At 36.9% G+C, this 15952-nt stretch overlaps 2 protein-coding genes across 6 annotated transcripts in view; one reads left to right on the top strand and one right to left on the bottom strand.

Annotated features, from left to right (window-relative positions):
• Positions 1–15544, top strand: part of GNAL (G protein subunit alpha L) — a 515901-nt gene extending 500357 nt beyond the window's left edge. For both annotated transcript variants that reach the window (XM_072604208.1, XM_072604209.1), the window contains exons 10-12: positions 1561–1691; positions 5385–5452; positions 10849–15544. In XM_072604208.1, the coding sequence (XP_072460309.1) occupies positions 1561–1691; positions 5385–5452; positions 10849–10995 (346 nt within the window). In that variant the 3' untranslated portion in view covers positions 10996–15544. The remainder of the gene's footprint in view (positions 1–1560; positions 1692–5384; positions 5453–10848) is intronic.
• Positions 11416–15952, bottom strand: part of MPPE1 (metallophosphoesterase 1) — a 29007-nt gene continuing 24470 nt past the window's right edge. For 3 of the 4 annotated variants that reach the window (XM_072604213.1, XM_072604210.1, XM_072604211.1), the window contains 2 exons: positions 15535–15675; positions 11416–14291 (listed from right to left, as the gene is read on the bottom strand). In XM_072604213.1, the coding sequence (XP_072460314.1) occupies positions 14160–14291; positions 15535–15675 (273 nt within the window). In that variant the 3' untranslated portion in view covers positions 11416–14159. Of the gene's footprint in view, positions 14292–14335; positions 14485–15534; positions 15676–15952 lie in introns of those variants that run through there. The other variant, XM_072604212.1, reaches the window with a different exon arrangement.

The following is a 15952-nucleotide window of genomic DNA, read 5'->3' as shown; positions in this document are numbered from 1 at the left end:
GGACTTAGTCCTAATAGCGGTATAACTGAGTTATGACCAGTTTTGTACAACCAGTTTTGTATAACCAGTTTTGTAGTTCTTACTGAATGGTGCCATAATGTTTTCCAAAAATAAATTGTACCATTTCATAGTCTCACTAGCAATAGAAACAATGTTGAATGTATATTTTACCAATTTAGTGGACCCAAGTTATTATCTCAGCTTTATTTTAATTTGCAATTCTCTAATTACCAGAGAGAGTACACTATTTTAATTGAATACTAATAATTTCTATTTCTTATTTCAAAAACTGAATTTTCTGGCTACTTCACAATTTCATATTGTCAGAAAACCTATTTGAGACTTATGGTTGCATTAGATAAGTTTCTCCAGTACTAAAGTATAAGCTTCATATAGGGATTGTGGCTTACTCACTTTTATGTATTCCCTATTGCCCAACACAGTGCTCTGCAGGTAGTAGGTACTAAGCTAATCTTTACTGAGTTGAATTTTAAATACCAGTTTATGTGGCCATGAGGTATATATATTGTCACGAAAAAGAAAGTTCTGTCTTGTCCTCTTTCCCTTCTTTCTATAGTCCAGGACAAAATATAGAAAGTCTTTTCTAAAATGTATAATGAAGACTCTATCAAGGACAAGAAAAAACCATATGAGAAGGATTAAGTTGTCCTTTTAAATATGTAGATTCCAACAATCTGCAAACAATTTTATTACCCCCACACAACTTTTACCAACCTTTCTCAATGTTGTGGGAAATGGAAAATAATGGAAATGGAAAATAATATAGAACATAACCGGAAAAGATACATCTATGCTTGATAGTTCATTGTTTTAATTTCTGTTAAATATTGAGCTAACATGCTTCATTCCTTTGAGGTTTTATACTTTCTAAGGACCTGTACTGATTCATGTAGCTAATTCTATAATACACCAATTCCCAGTTCCCATCCTTTGGACAAATGGAAGAAAATAATACTTTTCTGTAGTTCCCTTTTATTATAACAGAACCAGCCCATTTTTGCACATTAAATAGATTGATTTGAATTAGACCTGTTTAATGACAGGCTTTCTATGGGGGTGCAGAAGAGATATATGGGGGAGGAAGAGGAGGAGCTGAGCAAGTCATGAATTAAGCTTTGTGACTAGCTAATGAGTCATGCGTCGGTTAACTCTTTGAATTCCGGAGTTTGGCTTTTCTGATTTTTCTAAATCTTAATTGATCCACAAAAACAATCTAAGTCTTTTCATTTCATAAGTAAGTTTTAAGTTTTAGCTTTATCACCAATCAATTTATATCACATCTTCCTCCCTTCCCATACCCCAACAGCGTGGGCAAGAATTAGATTGGAGTTTGTCAATGACATGTTGACAGGATATATCTTCACTTAAACTTTTGTTAATGCTTACTGGCTTAATACATGATTGGATTGAAATGGGGGTGGATGGGTGTAAGAATTTGCACATTAGAATTCATTTAGCAAAAAGGGCTTTTAGCACTTAAAAATCCATCAAAAATTCAGGAAGACGGCAAACAAGTTTTTTCTTGTTTCTCCTTTCCAGGTGGTTGCGGACCATTTCTATCATCTTGTTCTTGAACAAACAGGATATGTTGGCAGAAAAAGTCTTGGCAGGGAAATCCAAAATTGAAGATTATTTCCCTGAGTATGCAAATTATACCGTTCCTGAAGATGGTGAGATTTTATTATCAGTCTTTCTAGGTTTTAAGAAAAGACACACAATTCTGATGAGTACAAATAACTTTCTCCCTTTCCCCCACTGTACCTGTCTTCAAATAAAAAATAACTAGGAGTTACCAATCAGAGTATAATTATATTATTATTCCTACATGTATATTTTGGTAAGTTACCTCCCTCCAATCTTTTAGCGTTTATATTTGTGACTACTTAGTGCAACATTTATATTTTTTTCTTTGTGAGTAGTTACTGTACCAGAAAAGAAAAATGGCAGTTCATAATATGTTATTTGCTGTTATTTCTACTTTGGAGTAACGTAGTGCCTTCTGTACCTTCAGTTTTGCCACCCTAATATCATAAATGTTATTTCTGAATCACAGAATTAATCATTGATAATTTAGAAGGTTTAATTTTGATCTACATAACATTTCTTGGATCCATTCAAAAGGATATTTTGGAAAGTTAGTAGAAGAACACTGCATTTATATAGGAAATATGGAACCCAAGAAAACTTAGCAACTCACATTTATACAGCTCTCCATAAAGTATTGTCCTTATAGCAAGTCTGTGATAGTACAGTTATTATTACCTCCATTGTATTCAGAGATGTTAAATAACTTGCTCATGATCATACATCTACTAAAGACTTCTGAAAGGAACTCCTGGAGAGGTGGTCATTGAGTTTTCTTTGATTTTATTTTTATTTATCAGTGGAGAGTCAGAACAGATTAAGAGTACATGGATCTAGAGCTGGAAGAGATACTTGTTACTAGCTTTACAACCCTGACAGGAAATGTTGTAAAATTACAAGAGAACCCTGGAATTAGAGTCAGAAAATCAGAACTTACTCTGGTCTTTATTGTCCATGTGGCCTTGAGTAAAGTGATTTCACATCTTTCAGTTTCTGTTTCCTCATCAATAAAATGAGAGGGTTAAACTTAATGGCACTCTCCTTCCTCTCCTCCCAAAAAAAGCCACTTCAAGCAGGCTACATATGGCTCAGCACGGAAGGATTTTTTAAGGTGATTTGGGATGACAGACTGATCCTCTCAACAGCCTTTTTGTCCCATGATGGAGATGAGGGTTTTCTGCATCAAGGAGATTGATTGATATAGCCAAAATGGTGGGGAAACAAGCAGCCGCAAAGCCAGCCCCCACCAACTCCCAAAAGCAAAACTCCACCAAACAAATCTAGAAAATACACCAGACTGGATCCTCTTGGGGAATCCAAGAAAAAAATCATGAGTCATTTTTAGCCCAGGTTGGGATAGGGAGACAGACAGATCTATAGACCTGGTGACAGGGCTGGCCAGGAATAGGCTGCACCAAGCATTAGAGCATAGAGAAAGGCTATACACCATGGCAAGAGGAAGTCCTGGGGCACCAGGCACCCTCACGCAAAGTGTGGGAATAGATGCGACCTGATAGTTCTTTTTCTCACTACCCAGTTCTACATCACAGAGCCAGAGCAGGCTGAAGGGGGCATCTATGCCCAAGGGTGGCAGGAGCCACCTTAGGCTCTGGATGGTGTTCTAGAGAGGAAAAAGTTCAGAAGCAAGTAGCAACAGTGAAGCTCTGATCCCCCTCCCCAATCACACCCACTCGCACACCCCCAGGAGCCAAGCTACATCTCGTTTCCATTTCTGGCCACATCGGAAGCCTGGAAGGGAATAACCAAGGCAGGAATTCCAGACCAAAGGGAAGCTTACAGTTCTATCCCTCTGAACCAGCTGAGCTTCCCCACTGACTGTGATTGAGTCCAGTAGCAGCCTGCTTTTGCTCAGACCCCAAGCCAGGTCAGTGCAGAGCTCAGAACAGGGAAGCATTAATCAGACTTCCCCCTGGATAAGACTACTTTGGAAGCACTAACATCTTGCTCTGTCAGCCTGAGCTGTCCCTGTGAGCTTAGATTAGCATAACACTAAGTGCTCCAATAAAGCAGCAACAGAACCAGTTCAGATCTGCCCTGTACAAGTGCGCAGATATTTCAGAAGGAAAAGGATGTAGAGTTACAACCCAAAATAGCCTACCCAACAAAACTGAGTATAATCCTATGGGGGTTGGGGTGGGGAGGAAATGGATATTTAATCAAATAGAAGATTTCCAGACATTCCTGATGAAAAGACAAGAACTGTGCAGAAACTTTGACTTTCAAACACAGGAGTTAAGAGAAATATAAAAAGGTAAACACGAACAAATATCACACAGGACTAAAGGATAAACTGCTTATATTCTAATATGGGAAGATGATATAGGTGCCCTGCTCAACATCAAGGCAGAAGGAAGGAAGGAAGGAGTAAGTATTTTGTAAGCCCTTAGTATATGCCAGGCACTGTGCTAAGTGCTTTACAATTATCTCTCTCACTCACTTGACACTTACCACCTCCTGGGAAATAAGTGTTGTTATCCCATATTGCAGCCGAATATACTGAGGCAAACAGGTTAAGTGGCTTACTCAGGATCATACAGCTAGTAAATGTTTGAGGCTAGATTTGGATGCAAGTCTTCCTTACTCCAGGCCCAGCACTCTATTCAGAAAAAGGATTTGGGAATGTTTCTGTTATGTTGAAGATCTTAAAGGAAGAATAGAAAATGAGTGGCAGAAGAATACAGCACAGGATGGTTGGGAGGGAAAGGAAGGTTAGGAAAAGTTATCTCACATAATCAAGGTAGGCAAATAGGAGTCAATAAAAACAAGGAGGAAAGAGAGGAGCAGCTGACCCCTAAATCTCATTCTCATCTGAAGTAGTCAAAGGAGGGAAGAATACATATATGTATACACACACAGTTAGGTACAGAAATGCATTTTCCTTGCCAGGAAAATGGGAGGAAAGAGGGAAATTAGAGGGAGAGCAGATAAAAGGAGGGATTTGTTTTAAGTAAAACTAACTCTAAGGGTGTACAAAAATACAGCTCTTGTTGAGGTATCAAAGAATTAGAATCTGAAGGGGTACCTATCAATTGGAGAATGGCTAAACAATTTATGTTACATAAATATAATGGAATCATATTGCTCTGTAAGAAATTATAAAGGGGATGGTTTCAGAAAAAACTAGGAAGACTTATATGAATTGATGCAGAATGAAGTGAATCAATTTATATAGCCACAACAATATTGTAAAGATTTTTTTTTTGACATGATCAATCTGGAATTCTTTTTTCTTGACTCTCTCTCTGTAGGTAGATGATAGATAGATAGATAGATAGATAGATAGATAGATAGATAGATAGATAGATAGATAGATAGATAGACAGACAGATAGATGATAGATAGATAGATTTGTAACATAAGCTTCATTTTTCTTTTTTTCCTCAATGTGAGAGATAGGTAGGAAGATGAGAAGACAGACTGTTGCTGATTGAGAAAAGGAAAATAAAATTTAACTTTAATGTTTTTTCCAGCATCAAAACTTAGCAGCTATGTTTCCCTGGGCATGTAATATAATATACCTGAGCCTCAGTTTCCTCATCTGTGAAATGAAGAAAATAATATTATATACCTATGTATACTTATTGTTGTAAGGAAGGTGCTATGTACCTTAAAGCATGAAGTAGATGTGAGTTCTAGTGACTTTTACAAAGCCTTTTATATTGGGTGGTGCCATGCATTGAGTTTAGTTTATCTTTTCTATAAAAATGGTGCTTTATATTTAACTTTACCTGAGCACATTTGTATGTTTAATTCCACAGCAACACCTGATGCAGGTGAAGATCCCAAAGTTACAAGGGCCAAGTTCTTTATCCGGGACGAATTTTTAGTGAGTAATTTTTAAAATTTTGTAAGTATTTTGTCCCCCATGGTACTATCATTGAGTGACTCCAACAACACATTTTTCAGACTGCATTTTCAAGGTATCCTTATGTTATAACTTGCTATCATGGGGCTACATTTTAGACCCATGTAGTGCTATTATCTACATATTCATAAGCACTAATAAGCCACAAACCACTTTAAAAGTCAGCTTGTTCAGGCTCAAATGTGTCCTTTTAAAAAGAATGAATTCTGTTGTGCTGTACTCTATAGGTAGCTGGCTGTAATATCAAAACATGCCCCAACAATACGACCAAAACTATGGCTCTTAAGGATGTGCAGAAATAGGAAATTTTGAATTAGAACTAGATGGGTGCCGTTATAGTTAGAGGTTTGTGTGGCCAGCCATCTCTAGCAGTGCATTCATTTCTTCAGGTTCACGAACACCTTTCTGTGAGAAACCAAGACCTCTGAACAATTTTCTGCTAGAATTTATTTCTATTCTCTCCCCTTCTATATTCCCCCACACACACCCCTGTGCAACCTCCCAGTCTCTTTCCTTTCATTGGCTTTATCTTAAACTCTTTGTTGAGTTAGAAAAAAATGCACTTCAGTATTTCAAGGTTTCTTCGTTCTATCAATTTATACTACAGTGTGTATGTGTATATATATATATATATATATATATATATATATAGTGTAAATATATATTGGGGGCAGCTAGGTGGTGCAGTGGATAGAGCACCAGTGCAGGAGTCAAGAGAACCTGAGTTCAAATCTCACCTCAGACACTTGACACTCACTAGCTGAGTGACCTTGGGCAAGTCATTTAACCCCAATTGCCTTATCCTGGGTCATCTCCAGTCATCCTGATGAATATGTGGTCACTGGATTCAGATGGCTCTGGAGGAGAAAAGTGAGGCTGGTGACCTGCACAGCCGTCCCTCTCTCAAAACAAAGTCAAGTGCAAGTCATGTCATTATTTCTCTGATGGCATGGTCTTCTTTGACAATGAAGGACAAACACACACAATATAAATACTCTTTATATTTGGGTAACAAACATGTAATCTGCCCCTAGATTCCATCTTGATAGGCCATGCCAGAGCTTGTGTTCTGCCTGCAAAGCCTTTAAGAATCCAGTATCACTTTCATGCCCTAATGAAGCACTGGAATGTTGTTAGAGGAAAATATTTACAAATAATTAAGATATTTCTATCACCTCATTTTCTAGAATGAATGAATCATCTTGCTTGCTAGTAGGGGTTAAAATTAGCAATTAGGAAATGTACTATTCCCTAACCCAGAAGTATGCCTTGTCCCTGCCCTCTTATGCCTTGGTCATGTTACTAAATAGTCAAGCCTCATGTAGATGGTCCCTTTGAGTACAGTGATTCAATATGAAGAACTCTGGCTTCTGGAATTAGTGAAACTGATTTGGTAAATGTTAACTTTTCATTTCTACAGTGGGACAAACTTGGTAGGGAAAGTCAAGTGGCATGAAAACCCACAGCTTCCAACCTAGGAAGCTGTCAGAGTATGCTACAAAATCTGATAAGCTAGGCAGAAACAAAGCTATGGTCCAGAAAAGGCAGAGGAAATAAAGGGACAGTGGAAATGGAAGTGGTTGTAAGTGCTTCCAAACCATCAGAGTAGCAGCTAAATTGGGGAAGAGCAGGAATGGATTTTTTCCTATTGACTTTTAGCCCAATGATCATGTGCTGAAAGAAAGAAAGTAGCATTAAATCAAAAGGTAGGAGGATCACTGGCCCTACCTACTTACACCAACTCTTGTCTCTGTCGTTGGGATAGTACCTTTTTTATTCCTACAGAAACATTTCTTCCAGCATTTGTGAGTGAAAAATGATCATTGTGATTTTCAATGTTTAGCATATTTGCACATCGCAAAGTCTGTGAATCACTATTTCAAGGTTTTCAAGGCTTTGTATTGCCAAGTAGAGTCAAATTGGAAAATATTCCAGAAAGTAATAAAAAAAACCATACGTATATACAGTAATCTGTTAAAGAATACCTTTTGGGCTCTGGGAATGAGAGGGTTAGTATAAGACATAGTCTCTGACCTCAGGTATCTTACAGCCTAGTTGAGAAAATAAAATATACATGTGAAATTCGAGTAAGTTATTTTACTTCTCTGGGCCTCAGTCTCCTCATCTATAAAATAAGGAAGTTGCTCTAAATGTATGATCCTAAGAGTTGTGGGAGAATTTCAAGGCAAAATGTCAATAAGGAGTATAGGAGTCCTCAGATGGCTCCTTAGAGCTTGGTATTAAGTCATGGGTATGTAAGGTGGAAAGTACTGCATTTAGGGAAAATGGAAACCAGTTTCCTACCATTAGAAACAGGGAAAAACACTGACTGTCAGGTCTGGATTCAAATCCTACCCCGGTGCATACTGTCTGTGATTTTGTGTAAATCATTTCACCACCTGAGCCTCAGTTTCCTTATCTGTAAAGTGAAGGGGTTGAACTAGATAGTCTCTGAGGTTCTTTCCAGCTCTAAATCTATTATCTTATTTTCATTTTGGCCTTGTTTAAAATATCTCTAGTCATCTCAGTAGCCCTCTGGTAGTGTTGGCTCTATAAAACAATCCCATTGCACTATATGCATATTGAAAATAAAGGATAAAAAATTAACTTGGTAGGATTATTTTTAATGTAGTTGATTTAGTTTTTTTTATTCTCTGTGTCAATTGATTGGATTTGTTTTCTTTTTTAAAAATATATATTTCCCATTTTGCTGCTGAGATTCTGTAATTTCTAATAGATCCTGCCCATTGGTATGGAACAAAAGATTTAGGGACTAACAAAAAGGGAGACGATATAGGCATACGACTCACAGCAAGTCATATCACTTCTTGAAGCTTCGGTTTCCAATATTCTCTGATAAGAGCTGAGATGCTACCATTTTACATTTTCCTTAAAATTCTCAGGAACTTGATAAAAGAGATTAATGAGTTAATGAGCCATTGACTCCCCCCACTGGGTCTTCTCCTTGGTAACACTTCTTCAGAGACCAGGATATTAAAACTAAAGTTCTTAATCATATTATCTTATAGGTAATGGTACATTTGTAACAGAAAAGCAGAGAGTAAAATAAATTATTTAGCAAAATAATCATAGATATTGTGCTTTTCTTACTGTCCCACTATATATGGTAAAGATTATAGGGACACACTTACCCACAGTGGTATGCTAAAATAAAAACTACAGCTATTGCAAGATTAACAACTTACAGATGATAATAAACAGAGGGTCATGAACTGGAGAGCTGGAGAGGCCAAGTGCCTGATTAAATAGCATAATATTGTGATTTGGATACCACTATGTAACTCCTGGGGTTGTTGTGATAAAAACTTTGTAAATTTTAAGGCACCCTGTAAACATAAGTTATGATTATAAGCTTTAGTTTTAGTATCATGATCTATGGAGAAGTGTTGCCAAGGAGAAGATGGTCATGAGTTCTATGACTGAATCCCTTCTATGAAATTCCTGAGAAATTTGGCAGAAACATAAAATGGTAAGGTCTTACCTTTTATGAAAAATATTGGAAACTGAAGTTCCATGAGCTTATGTGATTTACCAAAGGTCATAAACAGATAATAAAAACCAGTCAGGATTCAAATTCATGTTGCTTAACTTTATACTGGGTGCTCTTTCCACCACACTCCATTGCCTCTATAAAAAAAGGAATTAAGTCATCAAGATTCTTCCTACTATAGATTGGTGTCAGGTGGTATTTTTCTAACATACATCCGAGAAATAAAGTAAATTTCTTATTTTTTTCCATTCCATTTGCTCCCAAGTTGGAAATTTGTACCTCTGCGTAAATGAAAATATGAGGCATCACCAGTCGAAAAACATTCCCAGAGCATTAGCCTTCTAGAACTCCGTGTGTGTGTGTGTGCATGCACATGCGCATGCATGTACCTGTGCATTTCCAGCATGAATCACAGGCCTAAGTTTGATTTTCATTTCTTTTACCACAGTTGGGAAACAACTACAGTCCTATTTTGATGGTATTGATGATTCTAAGGGAACAGTCAGCAATTTCAGTCAGCTAGCAGTTTATATTTTTCTCTTTTATCTGCCTAAACATGAAAAGGATGTCCCATCTTATACATTTGGGCAATTAGTCAGCAGCAGTTTGAACCATGGTTGGAGATGCATGCAAATATTCTTGATATAATGCTACAACTCTCCTCAAACAAAAGGAAATCTGGAAAGGCATGATTGGTTTTCTTTTTCCCTATAGATACGACCACGCTATGTGCACTTTTTTAAAAAATGAAACATTTTAAGGATTTAGTAATTGTTGAATTAAACTTTTTACCCAACCCAATATTATGATCCGTATCTATATTTCATCATAATAAACAGCATGTTTCCAGGATGATGTCTTGGGGAGGTTCTCTCCTATAATTTCTTTAGTACTGCATCCTCAGACTTTCACTTGCTTTGCTCCTAGTTGTTTCTTGTGTGTATGTATGTATGTATCCTTCTCAGACAGATTGTGAGTGAATTCTTTAAGGGAAGAATACACACACATACATACATACAAACACACACACATATATACACACATATGCATGTATTGTGTATATGTATATGTACACACACACATGTATATACAAAGACACATATAAACATGTGTGTATGCATTCTTCTATATCCCTCATGGGACCTAGCACAATACTGAGCACACAAAAGGCTCTTAACAAATTCTTATTGAATTATTGAAACTCCTTATGTAATTGCTATATGATCATTAATAATATTTGACACTTGCCTACATAAGCAGACTATTATAATGAAAAGAGCATCAAATTCAGCCAGAAAAGTTGTTTTTAAGTCATGGTTCCAGTACTTGCTAGCTCTCTGACCATGGGTAAGGCCCTCAGTTTGTTTTTCTTTTTAATTTCAGTTTCCTAATCCATCAGTGGGAGATGTTAGTACATCATAAGGTTATTAGGGGAAAAAAATATTTCATAAAGCGTTTTAATCAGCATCAGTTGTTTGTTGCCCAATGTGAAGATCACCGTTAACTTGGGACAGGAGTATCAAAGGAACAATTATACATCCAATACAAAAGATTCTCTAAGCTCCCTCCCTCAGTTCAGTTCAGTATCTATTGCACTGCTTGAGAGAGATTTGACCAGGTGTGACCTGCTCAGTGCCTCTCCTTTGGGGGTAACAATGCTTTTAAGAAGCAGCAGCCTAGAGTCTAAGGCCAGAGTCCTATCTAAATTGGATTCTCAAAAAATAGATTTAATAGTAATCTGACTTTGAAGCACAGGGGAAAGCCCAGTTGGGAGTACAGGTCCTGACAGACATGAACTTCATAAGCCTAAAGAACACAGTCTTACGTGCCAACTCTTGTTTTACAGAGGATAAGCACGGCAACTGGCGATGGCAAACATTACTGCTACCCTCATTTTACATGTGCGGTGGACACTGAGAACATCCGCAGAGTGTTCAATGACTGTCGGGACATCATTCAGAGGATGCACCTTAAACAGTATGAACTCTTGTGATCAGGGTCACCATGGAGCCTGCACTTTTCAATGATCTGCTCCTTTCTCTTTCGCGCTCTCTCTCTGTCTCCCTTCTCTCTGTCCTACCCAACACAGGATGGAAGAATATACTCTAGAGTACTTGTTAGCCTCTAAATAACTTTGGTTATTTAGCCCTGCCCACCCGCACCCCGCACCCCAGTGTTCATTTAGAGTGAGTTTTTCTTTTATCCTTCCTGCTTCTTTGGGACCAGGTCCAGGTTTCCCTTTAGTATGCCACTCCTTTGTCATTCCATTAAGCCTTTGGCTACCTCCATTTTCCCCTAGGATTTTTTTTTCAATTTTCAAACATAACCTACTAAATTTTTCCAGTAGGTTATTCCACATAAACTGGTGACTCTTATCAGGTGGCACTACAGTCAAACCTCTGCATGTTAGGGGTTCTTTTTTTTTTTTTTTAACATGACACTGAAGAGTACTTGATAGGTGAAAAGAATAATGCACTTTGTATCAGGTTATTAAATACTGTTGAGAAAGCATACACACAATGTAGCAGCACTATGATATTTATTATTCTATCACAGTTTTTAGCATTGAGTTGCAGGTTAACTAATAAAGTGGCCTCCTCTTGTAAGCCGTTTAGCGGCACAGGTCATAGAGTAGAGCCTGAGAGGCATGGAGGAGATAAGCAATTCTTCTGGGGTTTCATAGCAGAGTGTCCCTACACACCTCAGACTTTTGAATTAAAAGCTACTTCTAGCCTACTGCATCAAGGCAGAAAATCTACTCCTCCCTACCCTGAACTGTTTTTTGTTTTGTCCACAAATGATCCTTTTAGCTTAGGTCATTCTTGGACACCAGTCCTCCCTCTCGCTATATATTTTTTGTTTTACTGCTGGTTTATTATATTGTACAGACTGTAAAATGTAATATTATTTTGTACAACTTTATTGAAGAAAATACTTGTAGAAGATCTTTGTGCCTTGATTATGGCTGTACCTGTAAACTGAGCTAAGATGTAAGTATGTTTTTGATTGCGCTGTACAGCTTGATGTCAGCCCTACCTGCAGTCATGACTGGAGGTAGGAACTTTATCTGTAGAATTTAGGGGTTTTCTGGTTTATATTAAAAAAAAAAGTGGAATACACTTTGGTAAAAAAAAAAATTATATAAATTATGCAAATTAACCACTTACACCTTTATGAATAAGGACTTACCCAGTGAGAAGCTATTGCAGCAACATGCCTTTCCTTTTGGGAGACTCAGCTTTGAAATATAAAATTCATTTGGGTCAAATTGTAACCAGGTGTTGTCTCTCAATGGAAGGAACCAAGAATATTTTTTTCCTCTCTAGACTATGTTTCATAATTCTTTGGTTATTGATACTTTCACAATCACACGGGCAGATTGTGAACATGTAGAGCACCCTCGGATAAGCTCTTAAATCTTTGTAACAACAGCAGATTTTATTGTGCAAGTAAATACAAGAACATAATATTTAAAAAGGTGTAAACCCATGACCTAAGAAAATTACAAGATGACATTTTTATTTCTCTTTTAATAAAGAGACACATTAGAAAATTGTTTTATTTTAAATATTGTAGGATCAAAATGTGTGAATATTTCTCAAACTTGAATAATTTATGCAAATGACATTCTCAAAACAAGTTATGGTACAGTACATTATATAAAAAGCAAGAATTGTTGTAGCAATAAGGCATGTCCTTTTTAGTAACTATAACACTGCTTTATATTTTATACACGGGTGTTTTGTCTGTGTGAGTATATACTTTTCCTGTGTCTGAAATAATCTGTACAAATGTCGAAAATTACAGTTGCAATAACGGAAACCTAGACAAGTGTTAGCCTACATTACTTCATCAATTTTCTTTATCAGTACTTGGACTGTCTCCATCCTTTGTTTAGAATTTTAAGACTCATCCCATAAATCAGGTTTTTATAATATATTTTTTAAAACCAATGATCTTCTTTGCCCTAAAATTAAATGTCAGTAAAGGCTCCTATTTCTTCATCTAAAACTAATTTTATGACATATAACAGCCTCTCTTGCATCCTCCTGAGTTTTCTCCCATCAGCATTATATTAATCCTACTGTTTCATAAGATCATTTGGTCAGATTGATAGATGAAAAAGCAAAACCCACATCCAAATCCCCTCACACTTCCAAGAAAGGGAGAGGACATGCAGCTATATTCTAGGTGTCTTTCAAGAAACCAAAAATATGGAAAAACTGGAGAGGGGAGTAATTTCTCAAATAAAATAAACATCTATACTGTGATGTATATACAATATTTGCCTCTCATACAGATTCCTTGAACACTGTAGTGCAAGGCTGCCTGTTTATAATGACACTAAAAGAAAAATTCAGGCTGCTTAAAAAAAATTATTTCTGGCTCAAAATGAAAAACACAATAATTTACCTTTTTATAGATCATTTTTTCCAATTTTCAGAAGCGTCTTTTTTGACCACTAGAAGGGACTGAAGATTGTCTAGTAGAGAACTAACGATACCTAAATAATACTAATACTAATACTAATTCTGTTTCAGCAGAGAAAAGTAGAATTCTACCAAACAAAGATTTTCCTGCTCTCATAGTATCTAAAGGAGAATCTGCTTCCCCCTTCTAGATGTACAGCTTTATAAAACTTAAGAATCTGAGGGAAATGAAATACTAGAACAGAAGCCACACCCACTGATATGTACATACACTACTGCCAGTGTGTTTCTGGGTTGCAAGTTCCATCCATGGAAGGTAGGAGTTTGTAGTGCATGCAAGTTATGAGGCTAATAGGACTTACATGTTGTACAGATACAATCTGAGTATACATATATTTGATAAAAAGTATATAGCAAGAAAACAGTTCAATTTGTTGTAGGATACTTGTTACTTTTTTTTTACAGCATGAAACATTTCAATCAACTATTTATCCTGTAGTAATTCATATCAATTGTTTAGAATTTCTATGATGTGCATAAAAAATGGATGGCCTGCATTTGGACGCGTCCAGTGAGGTCATTCTCTGACATGAATACAGCCTGAAGTTCAGTTGTTTTCCGCTTTGGTATTTGTTACTAAATGCAGAAATGTCCTGCTCTTCACATTGCCTTATGCTTTCTGATTACGTATCAACCGAATGAAATGAGATGGAAAGAAACGGTGGTGTTACACAGACTGACAGTGAGTTAATATTAACAAAGCCACCAGAATACCTGCTGTGCAGTAGATAGTCAGCACTGTATGCTCAAGTGGAAGGAAACATTTGGAGAGGGAATAATCTACTGATGTTATGCTGCCCTAAAAAAAAATACACACACATACAAGAAACAGTCATGCTGTTGTCAGAACACAAGATAAAGTAATTTTAATACAACTCTGTTAATTTAGGAAGAACAGTGGAGCTAGCAGACTACTTGGGTTATTTCTTGACTGCTCCTGTCTTGGGCAGAGAATAGGCTGATCACCACAGCAGTGCACTAAAGGCCTTTCCCTGTGGAAAGACAAAGTAAACCGGAGGAGATGTGCTGTCTTTTCATCTTGTACAAGATACCCCTAGTACTAGTCAGGAAAGGGAAATTAAGGACAGGAGCACCCAAGTGGATACTGAGATGGGAAGCTAAATGACAACTTCCTAACATGCTAGGCTTCAATTAAAAAAAAAATTAAAGAGGGCACACCAGAAATTCAGAGAGGTACATGGAAAGACTTGGACTAGAGAGCTGAGACCAAAGAGCATCACTGAGAGAGTGAGTAAGAAGGTTTTGTTTTTTCATGCCACAAGACACTAAAATAAATCTGTTTACTTAGAAATACATGTTCTGGGGTAATCAAAGGAATTTTCCTTGTAGGCATTTTTGCTAAACAACAAACATCTTTTTTTTTTTTTAAGTTTGTGTACTTTGAACTTGGAAACAGGACATTCCCCATCTCACTATTAAGTGCAAATATTATAAACGATGTATATTGTGCAGTGGAACTGGCTGCTGGAACACAACCTTGATGCGAGAAGCTCAATTTCAGGTGGCCATTAATGTTAAACCCTGCCTGGGCAGTGGCATGCATGTCAACATGGAAAAGCGACAGCCCTTCACATCCTCAGCAGTGGCAAATGCACCAATTTGGAAAGCAAGTGGATGAGATGGCCAAGAGTAAGTGATGAAGAAATCTTATCACTTATTATCCAGTGGATGAAATCAACCAGGCAAAATAGTCTTTCTGCTGTTCTCAATGCATCTTTAAAACAAGTTACACTGCACCCTCTTCAAAAGATAATCACGTCACTTTGCTAAAGACTCCCTCTACTCACTCCCCACATAAAAACAAATTCAACTTAACTGAAGTTACCCTCTGAATGATGTCAATTGGTTTGGCTCCCAGAGATAAGCTTATAAAGTGGGTGCAGTGTACTAAATTAAGTGTGCTGGGGGAATTCATGGTTTTTGTATATTTTTTACAGGTAGCAACAGTTAAATAGTTGATTACCCATGTTGATTTCAATATTTATGAAAGCTATCAGACAAAAAATAAACTTTAACTTTACCATAATGAAACTAGGGTTGTTTCTGTTTCTCCAACTGAAAGATGGAACACTGATTTCAGGGATTTTTCCATCATGTAGCACTTCACAGGCACTATGAGTGTGACCACTCAGAATCAAGCGAGGTTGAAACCACCAAAGAAGCTATATTAAGGAGCAAACAAAACATTACCTCATGTTCAGAGTATTGATAAGGCAAACCAAGATGGGATAGTTTCAGTTTTAATTCATTCAATGCCAAATGTTGCTATAAAATGTCACTAAATGAAATGTCTTTATTTCATAGGAAAAGATTTCATACTATAACTTATTCTTTGATGTCCTTTAGAGAAAATCTACACCTCTGGCCCTGGTCACATATATCTGGGTACAAAAGCATATTCATTCTCAGGGAGTTCTTTTCAGATCTGCCAAAAGGAAC

This window comes from Notamacropus eugenii, chromosome 4 (assembly GCF_028372415.1).
Source record: "Notamacropus eugenii isolate mMacEug1 chromosome 4, mMacEug1.pri_v2, whole genome shotgun sequence".
Lineage (NCBI taxonomy): Eukaryota > Metazoa > Chordata > Mammalia > Diprotodontia > Macropodidae > Notamacropus > Notamacropus eugenii.
The sequence above is the reverse complement of the archived record's forward strand: the minus strand, read 5'-3'. Positions and strand labels throughout refer to the sequence as shown.